We start from the raw sequence: 17,180 nt of genomic DNA on the forward strand, positions 1-17,180 counted from the left end.
GGAGTTGGCTGGGAACACCACGGGGTGATTACTTGAGAGGTGCATGTGGGTTTCTGACGATGGATGAGATGGGTGAGAAAGTAGAGAATATTTACATTTGCATTTTTGGTGATTTGGCAGACGCTCTTGTCCAGAGCGACTTGCAGGAGCGATTGGGGTTGAGTGCCTTGCTCGAGAGCACATCGGCAGATTTTTCGCCTGGTCGGCTCGGGGATTGGAACCGGCGACCTCTCGGTTGTTGGCGCGGCGCTATTGATCACTAAGCTGCCTGCCGCCCCATATGAGTTTAAGGTTGTGGCGTTGTTTGATCATGTGATAAGGTTTAATTGCTAATCGGACCATAACTAATGTGGTTATGGAAGTAATGTATAGGTAGGGGAGAGCCAATAGGGGGCTCCATTGAACTATTATGGTTTATTTGGCATTTCGGTGGCATGAGGCGAAGTCAACGGCTGGTGTGGGTGGTGACCGGATGCTACTGAGTATTTAGTTTGGTAATGTTGAATGGACTATTTGTAGCATGTTTTGGGGTTAAATAGAAAAACTAACTTATTCAATAGGGAATCAAAGGGAGAGAGAGTTTTTTGCTGAGCTGAAAGCTACTGCGATTTTCATTTGGTGACGTCACTTGCTCTATGAACTGGGAGTAGTTACTTTGAGAGCATCGCAGATGGTGTGAAGTGACTGGCGATGTCCCTGGTTCGAACACAGGTAGGGACAGTAGACAAAGCTTTCGCAGTGGGGCTATATACCTAGATTACTATGTGGATTGAGAAATGTGAAAGGTTGAATTAGATAGCTTAAATAGAAGTATTCTAGAAAAGTCTATGAAAATATGTTATAAGGTTACCATGCGCTCTCCCCGAAGGAGCAAGGGGAGGGTGAGAGACAGTACAGTTCAGATGGTAGGAACATCATTAAATGTATGCTAATCAACGATAGCAAGTATTTGTTTTATTAATTAGGGCATAATCAGAGAGAACAGTTAAATAAATTGAATAGCGAACTGAAATGGTTTAGCGGGAAAATATAAATGTTTGGTACATTTTAGAACGATAATGTATTTTGGTTAAGTGGATGCAAGTGACATTGGCTGTTGTGATGGGGGAATAGCGCCAGCCTGTGGTGGGTTATGAATTTGTTACATAAACTTATATTTTAAACTAAAGTGATGGAATAGGCTACAATTATAACATTATCAGAAAAAATACACAATTTAATGTGAAATAGTTATTAAAATTATTATTGATAGTTATTACAGTTATTATCATTGATCCAGTAATGATATAAGGATAGTAGAGGAAGGCAGGGGATTTAATCTCATTTAGGGAAGTTATATTAGGAAGAAAATACCATTAAATGAGGGAACATTTGATGTAACCGTGATTGTATTGGCTAAAAACTCAAATATGACATTTACAGGGGGGACAGGAACAATAGAAGGGGAGGCATATTTTCCTAGGGGGTTGAACAAATAATTGATAATGGATCATTTGAGATGAGATCACATGTAGCAGAGTTAGGGTAATCAATTAAATAATAATTGTATACTCGAGGAATTTTGAGTGGTTTTATAGATTAGTTATGAGGAATTAGATTGATACAAACAATTATTGATGGGTTAAGACTGGGGATATCTGTATCATGTTTTGTGTGTACTCCCATCTTTAGATTATAACCAGGAGAAAGAGATTAGCTCATCTCGTTGGAATGTTGCCCAGGGCTAGGGGGAGCAGTAGTGAAGTTAGGCAGTATTTAGGTCATAAAAGTGAGCTACCAAATTAAGGCCTGGCTATTTGTGGTTGTTTTTCAAATTGGGTTTTTCAAACAAAAAACAACACACCTAGTATGATGTTTATAAAGCCTTGTTGTTTCAATTTTGGGGGTTTCAGCAGGTCAAGGGTGATAGGTCTTAGAGGAGCACACAGTGAATTTTATGGAGTTTTTTAGCTTTTGGCTGAGTTTGGGGGTATATATGATTTCTTATGAGAATGAATGTCATGAGGACTTAATGAACACTTGGGATAATTAACATTTATGAAATATTTAGAATAATGGTAATGTTTAGTATACTATGGGATTAAACAGTTCGTTAAATGATTTCAATTGCCTCTGAACTCTGTTTTAACATTCTGGTGTTATTTTAATCATCCACACTAGTAAATTCTAAAGGCATGAGAGGAGGACTTTAAGATAGTTTATTTTACTAAGTTGAGGGTAATTTGTAATACTGTGCAAATTGTGAAGAAGATTATAGTTTGGTAATAGTATATTTGATTTGAACCATTAAATAACAGAAGAGAGAGTGGAGGGATGGCAATTGGATAATGAATTACCAATATTAACTAAAGTGATTGTTTAGGTAGGTGGTAATATTGACACATGGCCAAATCATGTGTCAAAAAGGGGGATGTTGGATTAAATAATAAATGTATACGAAGGAGAGGACAAAATACTTAAAAAAAAAAAAAAGATTAGAAATTGAGAGCTGAACATGTATGTGTGAAGATAGTTTATTAACCACACCCGTATGTCAGAGGTTTTGTGCCCCACAGGTGAACTAAAGGAGAAGGTGACCCACTCTATCTAACCAGGAGACTGAAGCAGGCCTGGCGGGAAGGGCCCTACCAAGTACTGCCTTTGCCAGCAGAATAGCTGAGAGATCCATCTGGGTGCATGTCACTCACTGGAAAAAGGTAAACTCAGCTACACCTGACGAACAAACACAGAGTTAGGAGAAAGAACCGATCACCACTAGGGCTCGGGGGTTGGCTCCTTAACGAAGATTCCCTTACCCTGTCTGATCATCCCTGTGTGAGTTCGATAGAAGGTGAAGCAATGGGTTGGCCTCTGGCGTCTGACATGTTCTCAGGGCGAGGGTGGGGATTCACAGGTCTCCCAACGGTAGGTAGCTGTCTGATTGTGGGGGCCATATTCCTAACACACACGGACCCTCCTGTTTCAGCCAGAAGTGGTAGTTAACCTAACACAAGTTGAAAAGGCATAGGAGACAGCTAGACTTAGGGAAAGGGGAAGTACTAGGAACTTTAGGGAAGGACATCACCAATCTCCATACACAGTTTAGGGACAGGTGTAGTATTGTGAAAGTAGGGAATTATCAGAAATGGCAGTGCGACCCATATAAGGGTAGGTACTGTCTGAAAGTCTGAATTATGCTAAAACAGATTACAGACCTGACAGGTGAGATATCCTCTTCAACTGGGGCACCCTATAGAGTAAACCTCTCTGAGGGAGGTAGTGAGACAGTGCAAACTATAGACCTGAAGGAAGTAATACAGATGGAGACGGAGTAAATAGATTTTAACCTGTGGTTGGAATGGATTCAGTATACGGTCTAAAGAGGACTGTTATGCCTGTAGGACAGCCAAACCAAGGTTGACAACTACTCCGTTCCCCTTGACAGGCTTTGACTCTCTGTCAGGTTTATCCTCCATGCAAGCCACCTGGGAATGTGGTGAAAGAGTCTTGTAGTAACTTGCACTATATGTATCCCCCATAACAAAGTCATCCCGACCTGGGTTGCCTCAATTTGAAGTCACAGGGGATTCTTATTGTTTTTCTAGGACTAATAAGATAGGATACAGGGTAAGGCATCTTAGCTCCTGCTCCCACACAGAGAATATCACAACTAAAAGAGACCATGACTAATCTCTCCTCTTTGTTGCAGCCAGAGGATTTTAGGAACCAAAACCAGGCCCGTGCTGACATCTGATGGTTGTGTGGTGATAACTGATTGTGAACTCACCTACATACGCAAACAATCAAACGTGTCAGAGACTGGTGAGTTGTCACGTAGAAAGTAGGACCTCCTCACGGGATCCTTTGATGAAAGGATATATATTGATGGGATCCACAATCAGATCGCAGCTGGGTTTGAATTAAGTATTTTCTGGTGGTCAACAATTAATAAAAACATAGATTGGATAAATTATATTTAATATAACCAGCAAAAGATTTATAAACCACACTCGTGATGCAATAAAGGGATTAGCTGAGCAGACAGCGGCAACTAGCTTAATGACATGGCAGAATAGAATAGCTTTAGATATGCTTTTGGCTGAGCGGGACGGGGTTTGTGTTCTGTTTGGATCTATGTGCTGCACTTTCATCCCCAAACAACACAGCACCGGACGGGTCCGTGACCAAAGCGCTTCAGGGACTCACCACGCTGGCGAACGAACTGGTTGAGAACTCTGGTATTGATAGCTCCATAAACGGTTGGTTTGATAACATATTTCGTAAATGGAAAACTATTGTTGTGACTATTCTGGGTGAAGTTATAGCTTCTATGGGTATACTTGTTCTTTGTGGATGTTGTCTTATTTCCTGTGTCTGAGGTTTGGTGAGAAAGGAGATGGAGAAGGTGGTTTCCCAACAGATGGTGAGATACGGCCCAATCACGGACTCCGACCTAAGGAATGAAACCAGGCTTGGTGGAATGACACTAGAGGGTGTCTAAAGGGGGCCAAAATGTACTTCCCTGTTGGTGTTTTATGTTTTAATAATCTTATGTTTTGTGTTCTATTAATCCTGTGTTTTATGCTTTATTAATCAAGTTAACCATTGGGTATGTTTGTCTTTCCTTATGTGAAGGTTTGAAGTGCCTGGGTGACTTGTAGCCAACCGTTTGCAAGTTGGGTGTAGATGGAAGGACTGAAGGCCTTTTATTATCAAATTGTCTATTAATAAAAGTGTTTATTTTTGTTTGTATTGTATTTTAATGAGTGACACCCTAGAGGGTGTCAAAAGGGGGATTGTTGGGTTCTATTTTTCTCATAATTGGATCTGTATGTGATGAATAACTTAGAAGGAATGCATTAATGAGGAGCATAGGTTTGTACTATACTGATATAAATTGTTTCACATAACAGGCTGTGATTCATGTGTAAGGAACGTTAGGGGTAGGACAGATAAGACTTGTATTTCTTACAGATACGAACACTCTCTCTTTGTTGTCTGTGAAACCGTCCTGTCACGGTTTCGGCCGAGGCTGCTCCTCCTCCTGGTTCGGGCAGGCTTCGGCGGTCGTCGTCCCCGGAGTACTAGCTGCCACCGATCGATGTTTCATGTTCGTTTGGTTTGTTGTACACCTGTGTCTTGTTAGTCCTCGTTAGTGTCCTATTTAGTTCTCGTTGGTTGTGTTTGTCTTTGTGTGTGATTGCTCTTCTGTTTTCGTGTTGGAGCTATGTACTTCCCTCCAGTGTTTTGGAGAGGGTTTTCGCACATGTTAGTGCGCCGTTTGGTTGACGCCTGTGTGCGCCGTGATTTCGCCTTCGGGCTTATTGTGCTTATTTTCTACGTGATTATTGCACTAAAGTCTTTTGGACTGAGCTTCTGCGTCCTGCACTTGATTCATGCACCACACCCACCTTCAGCACCCCTTGACACGTCCTTGAACGTGGGTACATGGAGTACAGATTGGAGGGGTGTCTTTTGGGTGCTGACTCCGCAGGTTATTATGATAGCAACTTATGCCTGGGAACGGTGGAGCGCCAAGGGGTGAAGCGCCAAGGGGTGGGACTAACCCGTGCACCAACGGATTGGCTGAGTAAAGTCTAAACCACACTCAGTCCTTTACTCTGATTGGCCAGCCGGGAGCGGGAACTATCTCTGTCAGAGTATTTGAGAAAGAACCTGTAAACAATGTTTTAGTTCTCTGAGTGCCCTGCGAGGTATTTCAGTGGACCCGTATATACGAACCTTCATACTTATCATACATACATTTTGCATATAATAAATTAAGCTTGGATTGAAGATCTCTTGATTCTTATTCCAATACCAGATTTGAATTACGCAATTTCTAACACTTCGAGTACCACTGATATCATAAGTGGAGTGGTGAATGCTTCAGACGATTTACCGTAGATGTGTTATTTCAGTGACTACCAAAGGGAATTAGGAAGGATGTTTTCAAAACAAGACCCTCTTCAGTGTCAAGTGTCATGTTGACAATCAACATTAAGACCTCACACGAAACAACTGGACATACTGTTTATGCTCAGTTATGTAGTTGTTGAACTAATTAATTACCCAGAAAGGAACAGTTATTTTCCAGCATTTCAAACATATTGTAAAATACATATGCCCCCCTATCCTTCATTCTTGTTGGCTGGTCCTCACTACATATTCGTCGCCAAACCCACTGGCTCCAGGCCATCTATAAATCACTGCTAGGCAAATCCCCGCCTTATCTTAGCTCATTGGTCACCATAGCAACACCCACCCGTAGTCTGCGCTCCAGCGGGTATATCTCACTGGTCATCCCCAAAGCCAACACCTCCTTTGGCCGCAATTCCTTCCAGTTCTCTGCTGCCAATGACTGGAACAAATTGCAAAAATCTCTGAAGCTGGAGACACTTATCTCCCTCACTAACTTTAAGCATCAGTTGTCAGAGCACCTTACCGATCACTGCACCTGTACACAGCCCATCTGAAATTAGCCCGCCCTAACTACCTCATCCCTATATTGTTATTTATTTTGCTCATCTGTACCCCAGTATCTCTATTTGCACATCATCTCTTGCACATCATTCCAGTGTTAATACTAAATTGTAATTATTTTGCACTATAGCCTATTTTATTGCCTTACCTCCATAACTTGCTAAATTTGCACACTGTATATTAATTGTATTTCTGTTGTATTTTTTTTTTTGATTTTTGTTTTGTTTTACCCCATATGTAACTCTGTGTTGTTGTTTTTATCGCACTGCTTTGCTTTATCTTGGCCAGGTCGCAGTTGTAAATGAGAACTTGTTCTCAACTGGTTTACCTGGTTAAATAAAGGTGAAATAAAAAATAAAAAAATAAAAAATTCGTACATCCTTTTCCTGTGAATGGGGAATATGCTTGAGTATGTTCCATTACTATCTTCCTCTGTGCAAAATGTGCTCAAGATGTTTTGCGGGGGTTGCATTGACATTGCTTAACAATTGGCCCTTCTCTGGAACCCTAGGGACCCAGTGGATGGCGTCTCAAATAGCACTCTACTCCCTATATAGTGCACTACTTTTTGACCAGGACCCATAGAGCACTAGGGAATAGGGTGCCATTTTGGATTCCGGATGCAACCGCTGGTGAGTTCAGAGATGTCCAGGAATGGCTGGTCATGTGATTTCATGTTCACTCACCCCACCTTGCTCTGGACTGGACCTCTGGAGTCTGGATTACAGTATGAGGACAGACAATACGTGCTTTATGAGTTATTAATTCTCTCTCTCTCTCTCTCTCTCTCTCTCTCTCTCTCTCTCTCTCTCTCTCTCTCTCTCTCTCTCTCTCTCTCTCTCTCTCTCTTTAATGGGGCGTTATTGCCATGGAAAACACCATTCAGCAGCATGGAAAACACACTCATGTTGAGAAAAAGAAGAAACAGTTAAAGGAATCGGACAATCTGTTTTCTGGACTTAAAGATTTTGGGCTTCAGTTAGCCCAAATCTGAAGTGAACCGCTTATCCAAACGGTTGTTTTTATCATAACCAAATATTGAAATGGGAAAAATTAATATCTGCGTAAAACGGGCGTTCATTTTCGTCTGTGTCTTAATCGGGGTAAGTGATCGTCCATTCTATTGGCCTGGTCCTATTCGAGTTGATAAACCTGTTTTTTATAGGGGCAGGGCGCCAATTAGGACTGTGTATACAGGTTTTTTAATATTACATTATTTTTGTACATTATTGCTGGTTCTTTTGGCAACTTCTACGCAAGCAGTGAGAGTTGCAGTTTACACGCGACGGAATAAAGAGCGGTGGCGCTTTCATCAACAATATGAGCCGATTGTTCTATAGTGCAGTATTGAAAGAATCACTAAAATCACATATACATTTTGTATTTCATGTTACAATTAGGCCACTTGGCTTTTATCTAACCTTCAGTTGTCATGTTTCACTTTCACTGTAACACGTTTTTTAGCGCTGTTTTTTGGGTGTGTCCAGTTTATTTATTTATTTCCGCCTTTTTATTTGCCCCCTATTTGCTAATTTGCTCAGTATAATCATCTAGCTGCTAAATATTTTAAAGTTATGAGTTATATTTATTCTCTTCTTCAAATAGGCCTACTGGCCTTAGTAACGTTTCTGCAAAATATTAGGCTAGTCAATAACTGATATTACATTTTTATAAACAGCCGACTAACTAAACATTTCAGCGATTAATTTCTTAACAATTTATAATTTCTTAGTCTATTTATAAATGAGGTATAAGATTATTATCAAATGCATTATTGAAGTTATGAATAAATCGATCCCTCAACTCTCCTCTGAATCAAATGACTGTATCAAGCTTTACTGTGCATTAGCAGTAGAACTCTCAGGATAATACCCTATACATGTGGAATGATTGATTGTATCATGTGTTGTATTCTCTTCAGATCATCAGCACCCTCTTGCTGGCCATCACGTTATTTGGACATGGGTTCTTCCACAAAAAAGAAGAAGTAATTATGTTGTTTTTTTATAGCCACTATTACATTTACTAATTATATCATACACATGTTGTTATAATAATGATGTGTCCATCTAGCCTGGTACTAGATCTGTTTGTGCTGTCTTTCCAACTCCTACAGTGTTTAGCATGACAACAACCATAGGAGTTGGCAATACAGCATAAACAGATCTGAGACCAGGCTAGAGTCCAGCAGCATCATTGTAATATTATGATTATAAAGCCAGAATTGCCATATCATTAATTTGGCTTGTCTTCCTATTCACAGATAGGCGAGATTCTACCAGGGATAGTAATTATGTATGTCCTAGAAGCAGCAACCCTGGTCCTGTCAATCTTTGGGGGGTTTTGGCGCTCGCAAGGGAGAAGAAATGGGCTGTGGTTTTGGTAAGCTTGCTTAGACCTGTCAAAAAATGTTAGCCTGATCCCAGATCTGTTTTGTCTTGGATAATTATCATAGGAGTTGGCTATACAGCACAAACATATCTGGGACCTGGCTACCGACTTGACGTCTCCTCTGCTGCAAACTGTTCCTTTCTGACAAGTAATGGCATGCCATAAAACTCAACTGAAACCAGTCAAGACTTTTCCCATGACATGCTTCCAACATGTTTTCCAAAAAGAGTGATAAGGTTTGAATTAACCTTTAGTATTGATTTTGCTTGACAACCCCTATATGTGTGTGTAGTTTTCAGTAGGTATGTCACTGGCCAGCCTATACCTGTTTGTGGAGTGCGTGAGAGCATATGAATCCAAACACGAGGTACAGTAGTCTATATATATATATATATTTACAGGTAACTGCCCAAATAAAGGGAACACCAACATAGTATCTTAACAGGGTGTTGGGCCACCACGAGCAGCCAGAACAGCTTCCATGCACCTTGGCATAGATTCTACCAGTGTCTGGAACTCTGTTGGAGGGATGTGAGACCAATCTTCCACGAGAAATTCCATCATTTGGTGTTTTGTTGATGGAAAACGCTGTCTCAGGCGCTGCTTCAGAATCTCACACAAGTGTTCAATTGGGTTGAGATCTGGTGAATGAGAAGGCCATGGCATATGGTTTACATCAATCGTTTTCATGCTCAACAAACAATTCAGTGACCACTCGTGCCCTTTGGATGTGGGCATATCATCCTATGGGGGCGTAGCCATGGTAGCCAAAATAATGTTCATACTGTACATGACCCTAAACATGATGGGATATTAACTGCTTAATTAACTCAGGAACCACACCTGTGTGAAATCACCTGCTTTCAATATACTCCGTGTCCCTCATTTACTCAAGGGTTTCCATTATTTTGGCAGTTCCCTGTATATATCTTAACTTTTTAATTCAACCTTGAGCCAATGTTTGTTTGCTGTTCTGGTGAAAATATATTTGAGAATGTATTGTATGATGGTGCAATGCATCTGATTCTTGATAATTTAATGTACTGTGTCTGTCCATTTCAAATTCATAGCTGATTATAGGTTTCAGCTGTGAATATAACACTCAATGTAAACTTTATTAATTTCAAGATGGAGGAGTTAACCAGAGACGAATACCTAGCGATGATGCCTCTGAGTAGAGCGAATACAACAGATATAAAAGAGATTTACAACATCCAGACTAACGTAAGTCACCTTCATTTAATGCTTCTTATGGTCTCTGCTTGTGCCAATTCAATGTCCCAGGGTGCCAATTCAATGTCCCAGGGTGCCAATTCAATGTCCCAGGGTGCCAATTTTATGTCCCAGGGTGCCAATTCAATGTCCCAGGGTGACAGTTCAATGTCCCAGGGTGCCAATTCAATGTCCCAGGGTGCCAATTCAATGTCCCAGGGTGTCAATTCAATGTCCCAGGGTGCCAATTCAATGTCCCAGGGTGTCAATTCAATGTGTGTCTTAAGGGCCAGTTTTCCATATTATGTCAACCTAGGCCTAGACTAAAAGCACTTTCATTGGAGATTTCTCCATGGAGGGTTCTTCCAGGACTAGGCTTGAACTATATCTGGTAAATCACGCCTAAGTGTTTTTAAAATGTCTGCTGTGGTGTTTCCTTCACTATCAGTTCAAATGCTGTGGGCTCGTACAAGGCTACCAAGACTGGGGCACAGACATCCCAATCTCCTGCCTCTGTTCTGATGAGGACTCAACAGACTTTAAATGTGTGAGTCTGCTGTGTTAAATAAGTTATCTTGTTGTTGTTGTTGTTGTTGTTGATGATGATGTTGTTGTTATGTGTATGCTAAGGAGGATGGGTTTCAATGTGTCAGTCTGTGTTAAATAAATTACCACTCAAATATGAAAGTGTAAATCTGTTGTCTTTCGGAAAGAGCAATTTATTTATTTATTCTATTATTTCTTTAAAATGTGTTTTTAAAACAAAATACAAAACAGACGATAAGGAGAGTGACAAGACGACCATAAATACACTGAGGAAGATGTACATGACAATATTCTAAAAGACCAACAAAAACGATAGAACACATTTGGACCAGACAATTATCATGGATGCTGTAGTGTAACCTAATAAGAAATAATGCAGATAAAGTCAAGCACTGTTTTAAACCATGTCACATTCTATTTCAGGTTGCTCGTGGTAACAATACAATATTTGTTATTCACTATCCCAACAGTGATAAGCCTGATGACCGCAAGAGATTAATGGATGAACACATGCTGGTATATGAAGAGGTAAAAACATGTAATTCCACTACACCAGGGATGGGCAACTGGCCATCCCTGGTGACTGGCCATCAACTGGCCAACTGGCCATTTTGAAGGCCCTCGGATCAGTTAGCCCATGTCAGCTAATATTTTTTAGATTGCTAAATTAGTTTAGCGGCCAGCTATCTAAACTTGTTATCATGGTCGAAATTCCGCCCATGGGGCCCCCATTGATGTTGTTAGTCAGTCTCACTCTCATGTCATATTAAAAACTGCATACATTTCTCACCACTCTATGGCAAAATGTGTAGAATTGCAGCAAACTTGCTTTATAACTGCAACATTTTCTTTACACCCCATGTCAAAATGTGTAGAATTGCACGAAATGAACTCAAAAACTTTTTTTTCTTCTCTGCTGTCAAGAGGGGGCAACTAAAAGTTTAGCTCGCAATTTTGCGCAAAATGTTTTGCTCGCAATTGTGTATCAAACTAGAAGGTCATGATTCTAGTTTGATACATAAAGATGAGTTACAGTACTCATTGATACAATAAACGGCTATTTGTTCAAGTTCTGATATAATATGGACCTATATACTCTTGTTTTTCTCACAAAATGACAAACTCTTAATTTTTCATTTTCAGCCATGTCTTCCCATCTTAATCTCTGTCATGGGCTATGGACTCATTCTGATAACAGGAATATTTATAGCACTTACAGCATTATGGGTATGTATTTCAGATCTATGTCTGTACTATTGAACCATTCCAGGGTTGGGGTCAATTCAGTTTTTTCAATTCAATCAATTGAAATTCAATTCCCGAATTGAAAATTGTCCATCGTTTTTCATGTGGATTTTTCAATTCAGGAAGTGAATTTCAATTGATTGAATTTAATTGACTACCTGAATTGAAAACTTTTCTTGCATTAGTAGTAGTATTGGTATATTATAATTATTACCCGCAGGCCGTACTTGGCAGCTAACAGATGAATTGCAGTACACAGTACATACAGTGAGGGAAAAAAGTATTTGATCCCCTGCTGATTTTGTACGTTTGCCCACTGACAAAGAAATGATCAGTCTATAATTTTAATGGTAGGTTTATTTGAACAGTGAGAGACAGAATAACAAAACAAAAATCCAGAAAAACGTGATAAATTGATTTGCATTTTAATTAGGGAAATAAGTATTTGACCCCTCTTGGTGGCAAAACCCTTGTTGGCAATCACAGAGGTCAGACATTTCTTGTAGTTGGCCACCAGGTTTGCACACATCTCAGGAGGGATTTTGTCCCACTCCTCTTTGCAGATCTTCTCCAAGTCATTAAGGTTTCGAGGCTGACGTTTGGCAACTCAAACCTTCAGCTCCCTCCACAGATCTTCTATGGGATTAAGGTCTGGTGACTGGTTAGGCCACTCCAGGACCTTAATGTGCTTCTTCTTGAGCCACTCCTTTGTTGCCTTGGCCGTGTGTTTTGGGTCATTGTCATGCTGGAATACCCATCCACAACACATTTTCAATGCCCTGGCTGAGGGAAGGAGGTTCTCACCCAAGATTTGATGGTACATGGCCCCGTCCATTGTCCCTTTGATGCAGTGAAGTTGTCCTGTCCCTTAGCAGAAAAACACCCCCAAAGCATAATGTTTCCACCTCCATGTTTGACGGTGGGGATGGTGTTCTTGGGGTCATAGGCAGCATTCCTCCTCCTCCAAACACGGCGAGTTGAGTTGATGCCAAAGAGCTCAATGTTGGTCTCATCTGACCTCAACACTTTCACCCAGTTCTCCTCTGAATCATTCAGATGTTCTTTGGCAAACTTCAGACGGGCATGTATATGTGCTTTCTTGAGCAGGGGGACCTTGCGGGCGCTGCAGTATTTCAGTCCTTCACGGCGTAGTGTGTTACCAATTGTTTTCTTGGTGACTATGGTCCCAGCTGCCTTGAGATCATTGACAAGATCCTCCCGTGTAGTTCTGGGCTGATTCCTCACCGTTCTCATGATCATTGCAACTCCGCGAGGTGAGATCTTGCATGGAGCCCCAGGCCGAGGGAGATTGACAGTTATTTTGTGTTTCTTCCATTTGCGGAAGTTGCCAAGCTGCTTGGCGATGGTCTTGTAGCTCATTCCAGCCTTGTGTAGGTCTACAATCTTGTCCCTGACATCCTTGGAGAGCTCTTTGGTCTTGGCCATGGTGGAGAGTTTGGAATCTGATTGATTGATTGCTTCTGTGGACAGATGTCTTTTATACAAGTAACAAGCTGAGATTAGGAGCACTCCCTTTAAGAGTGTGCTCCTAATCTCAGCTCGTTACCTGTATAAAAGACACCTGGGAGCTTGAAATCTTTCTGATTGAGAGGGGGTCAAATACTTATTTCCCTCATTAAAATGCAAATCAATTCATAACATTTTTGACATGCGTGTTTCTGGATTATTTTGTTGTTATTCTGTCTCTCACTGTTCAAATAAACCTACCATAACAATTATAGACTGATCATTTCTTTGTCAGTGGGCAAACGTACAAAATCAGCAGGGGATCAAATACTTTTTTCCCTCACTGTACAAGTAAACAAGAACAATTAAAACATGTGAAAGTCAGAATGGGAGCTGAAGGATGGATGAATCGAGCCCACCACTATACCATACTTTTTTTACCTTATGTTTCGAGTGTAGGCCTATTTGATTTCACTGTTATCTTTCACATTCAGCACCAAGTCACCTGCTCCATCAATCCTGTCTGAACCGTTACTGTGTGTTTGGTCCTCAGGATATTGGAGTTGCCCTGGCCATCACAATACTCTGCCAGATGAGAAGAAAGTTTGATGTGCCACCTGTGATTTTCACATCTCAACCACCTCAATACAGAGAGCTGTGTGACACAGCAGAGAATGTCTGACATGAAATGGTCCTCTTATGAAGGATACACAATGCACTAGTCTGAGTGACAGTCTGTTTGTGCTATCATGCCAACTCCTTGTCACTCATTCGTGTCAAGCCACACATGGCAATGGGTGACAAAATAGTTGGCTTGGCAATGACAGCAATGGAGTTGGCATTGGCCAGACCACAAACAGATCTGGGATCATGCTAGCAATGCACTCATATTATGTACATATTCATAACACACTTGAAAGGACAACTAGGGACATTATTAGACATTAGAGATCTCTGATGGGTTGTCCAAAGTATTACTGTTCAACTGATTGTCCATCTGACTGCCAACAAGGGTCTTCTTATTGGCTGTCAAGGGTTCTGTAAAACCTGTGGTTTGTTTTTCTGTTGTAAATAATTGGTAACCATTTAACCATTGAAGTGCCTCAGTGTTGGTTACAGTGTCTTGAATAAAGGGACAACCAACATCTCTTAAAAATATATATTTTGTTTGCTAAACACAACTGTATTACCAAATTACTTTACCATTATCATAGGAAGTCACAATCAGACTGACAAAAAATGGTATTTCTTCCAGTGGCCTTTGTCCTCTCCACATCCCCATTTCATTTTCTCTATTCCTCTTTTCCGTCTGCTCTCCTCTCATCCTCCTCTCTCTTCTTCTTTTCCGTCTGCTCTCCTCTCATCCTCCTCTCTCTTCTTCTTTTCCGTCTGCTCTCCTCTCATCCTCCTCTCTCTTCTTCTTTTCCGTCTGCTCTCCCCTCATCCTCCTCTCTCATCCTCCTCTCTCTTCTTCTTTTCCGCCTGCTCTCTCCCCTCATCCTCCTCTCTCTTCTTCTTTTCCGTCTGCTCTCCCCTCATCCTCCTCTCTCATCCTCCTCTCTCTTCTTCTTTTCCGTCTGCTCTCTTCTCTCATCCTCCTCTCTCTTCTTCTTTTCCGCATGCTCTCTCCCCTCATCCTCCTCTCTCTTCTTCTTTTCGTCTGCTCTCTCCTCTCATCCTCCTCTCTCTTCTTCTTTTCCATCTGCTCTCCTCTCATCCTCCTCTCTCTTCTTCTTTTCCGTCTGCTCTCCTCTCATCCTCCTCTCTCTTCTTCTTTTCCGTCTGCTCTCCTCTCATCCTCCTCTCTCTTCTTCTTTTCCGTCTGCTCTCTCCTCTCAACCTCCTCTCATCCTCTCTTCCTCTGTCCCTATTTCACCCTCTTCTCCTCCTCTCTGACTCCCTCAGCTCTTTCTCTCTCCTCTTCTGTTCTTCCTTCTCTGCCTTTGTCTCTGCTTCCTTTCTCTTCCTCTCCTCCTTCTCTTGTTTCTTCAACTTCTCTTTCTTCCATCTGAATACAGTCTGACTCAGGGGGAAAAGTTGTTTAAAACAATGAAGAAGTAATGAAGGACTCTAGACTGTATGTTATTAGACCAGTGGTTCTAGCCTGGGTACCAGTCTGTTTAGCTATCATTCCACTCCTTGACACTCCTTGGCATATGACACGGAGTACAAGTTATCTAAACACACTGGTACCCAGGCTACAGTGGTACCTACTCAAAATAGTATTTTACATGAATTCAATAAACTCTACTTTGTTCTATTTACCTGTGTGGCAGAAGCTTCCATGGCAACCTGCTGCGCTGCTGTGGTTCCATTGTCATGGCTCCCCAAATTACCTGCCTTGCACTGTCAAATCACAGGAGGGCAGTATATATTAACTCATCAAGTTAGTTAGATGCACAGAGAGAGGGGCCTAGCCTGTTCCCAGATCTGTTTGTGTTATCATGTGTTTGACATGACAAGCAGAGGCATGATGACACAAACAGACTGGTTCCCAGGCTAAGAAGGGCCCCTGATACCTTATAGATTAAGGTAACATTTTATTTGGATAGTCCATTTGTAGATGCTCTACAGACTATCTACAGACTATCAGTAGCATTTCATCTATCTACAAACCCTAACTCTAACCTTAACCCTTATTTTAAACCTTACCCTAACCCTAACCGTAACCTTAGCAAGCAGTTGCTTATCAACAGATAGTTTCTTGATAGTACAAATGCTGTATCTTCATTTGAACCTGTTTTTCACAGCAGGAAAATAGTCCTGCAGCAACAGAACATTTGAATTATTATGTGGATTATATAATTAATGGTCAATTTTCATTAGGGCAACTCAAGTCTGAAATTTTAAAAGTGGAAATTACAAACTTTAGAAGCATTTTTTAACCTTGAATACACTACAAGCTTGCATTTCCTGATGTGCAGGAAAATTCTCATCAACAACAGCATGATCAAATGAATATCCGTCATCTGTATGAGGATCTGAAGAGCATCTACAGATGGACTGTCCAAATGAAATGTGTGACCTAGATTAAGAACGGTCTTTATTACTAATGCATGGTTCTCACCATGTTTCCATTGCTTTTCATGTCCTGCAAGTCGATGATGGTATTAAGCACGTCAGCAGTCCCCCTCAGATGCTTGTTCTCCTCATCCATTGCATTTCTCTCAGTGTTCCACCTCTCCTCCCCCTCTCTCTCCTCCTCTTCCTCCTGGTCCACTCTCTGCTCCTCCAGTCCCCTGACCCACTCTTCTCTCTTCTTCTACTTCTCCTACATCTTCTCCAGTTCTCTTGATCCAGGAGTTTGCTGAGTGACTCGATCTCCTCCGGCGCTGCCTTGCTCTTCTCTTTTATCCACTCTCTGTCCTCTATCGCTTTCTTTTCCAACTCTTTCAGCCTCTTTCTCTCGCTCCTAAACCTCACCCTTACCGCCGACATACTTTCCTGGCGGTCGTCCAGCCATAGCTGGTACTCCAGCGTATCTCTCTCTAGCTGCTCCATGCAACACTCTAACCAAAGCTTCTTCTGGTTAACTCTGTTATCCTCTAAATCTATCATCTCCGTTTCCTTCCTCTCCTTCTCCCTCTTCCGTTCCAACTCTTCCTTCTCTTCTGCTCTCTCCATCTCCAATGGGTACCGTTTCTTTCTCTCCTTCTACAGTTCCAGCTCTACTTCCAGTGGTGTAAAGTACTTAATTAAAAATACTTGAAAGTGCTACTTCAGTAGTTTTTTGGGGGTATCTGTGCTTTGCTTTACTATTTATATTTTTGCCAACTTTTACTTTTACTTCACTACATTCCTAAAGAAAATAATGTACTTTTTACTCCATACATTTTCCCTGATACCCAAAAGTACTC

General features: G+C 41.2%; 1 protein-coding gene across 1 annotated transcript in view; it reads left to right on the forward strand.

Moving 5' to 3' along the window:
- LOC121543341 overlaps nt 1-14,470 on the forward strand; it is a 35,902-nt gene extending 21,432 nt beyond the window's left edge. The window contains exons 8-14 of the mRNA XM_045215863.1: nt 8,726-8,844; nt 9,146-9,220; nt 9,982-10,077; nt 10,514-10,612; nt 11,035-11,139; nt 11,755-11,838; nt 13,877-14,470. Coding sequence (XP_045071798.1) covers nt 8,726-8,844; nt 9,146-9,220; nt 9,982-10,077; nt 10,514-10,612; nt 11,035-11,139; nt 11,755-11,838; nt 13,877-14,005 — 707 coding nt within the window. The 3' untranslated portion in view covers nt 14,006-14,470. The remainder of the gene's footprint in view (nt 1-8,725; nt 8,845-9,145; nt 9,221-9,981; nt 10,078-10,513; nt 10,613-11,034; nt 11,140-11,754; nt 11,839-13,876) is intronic.
- Nucleotides 14,471-17,180: the final 2,710 nt, after the last annotated feature.

Source organism: Coregonus clupeaformis, unplaced genomic scaffold, assembly GCF_020615455.1.
Source record: "Coregonus clupeaformis isolate EN_2021a unplaced genomic scaffold, ASM2061545v1 scaf0539, whole genome shotgun sequence".
NCBI classification, from domain to species: domain Eukaryota; kingdom Metazoa; phylum Chordata; class Actinopteri; order Salmoniformes; family Salmonidae; genus Coregonus; species Coregonus clupeaformis.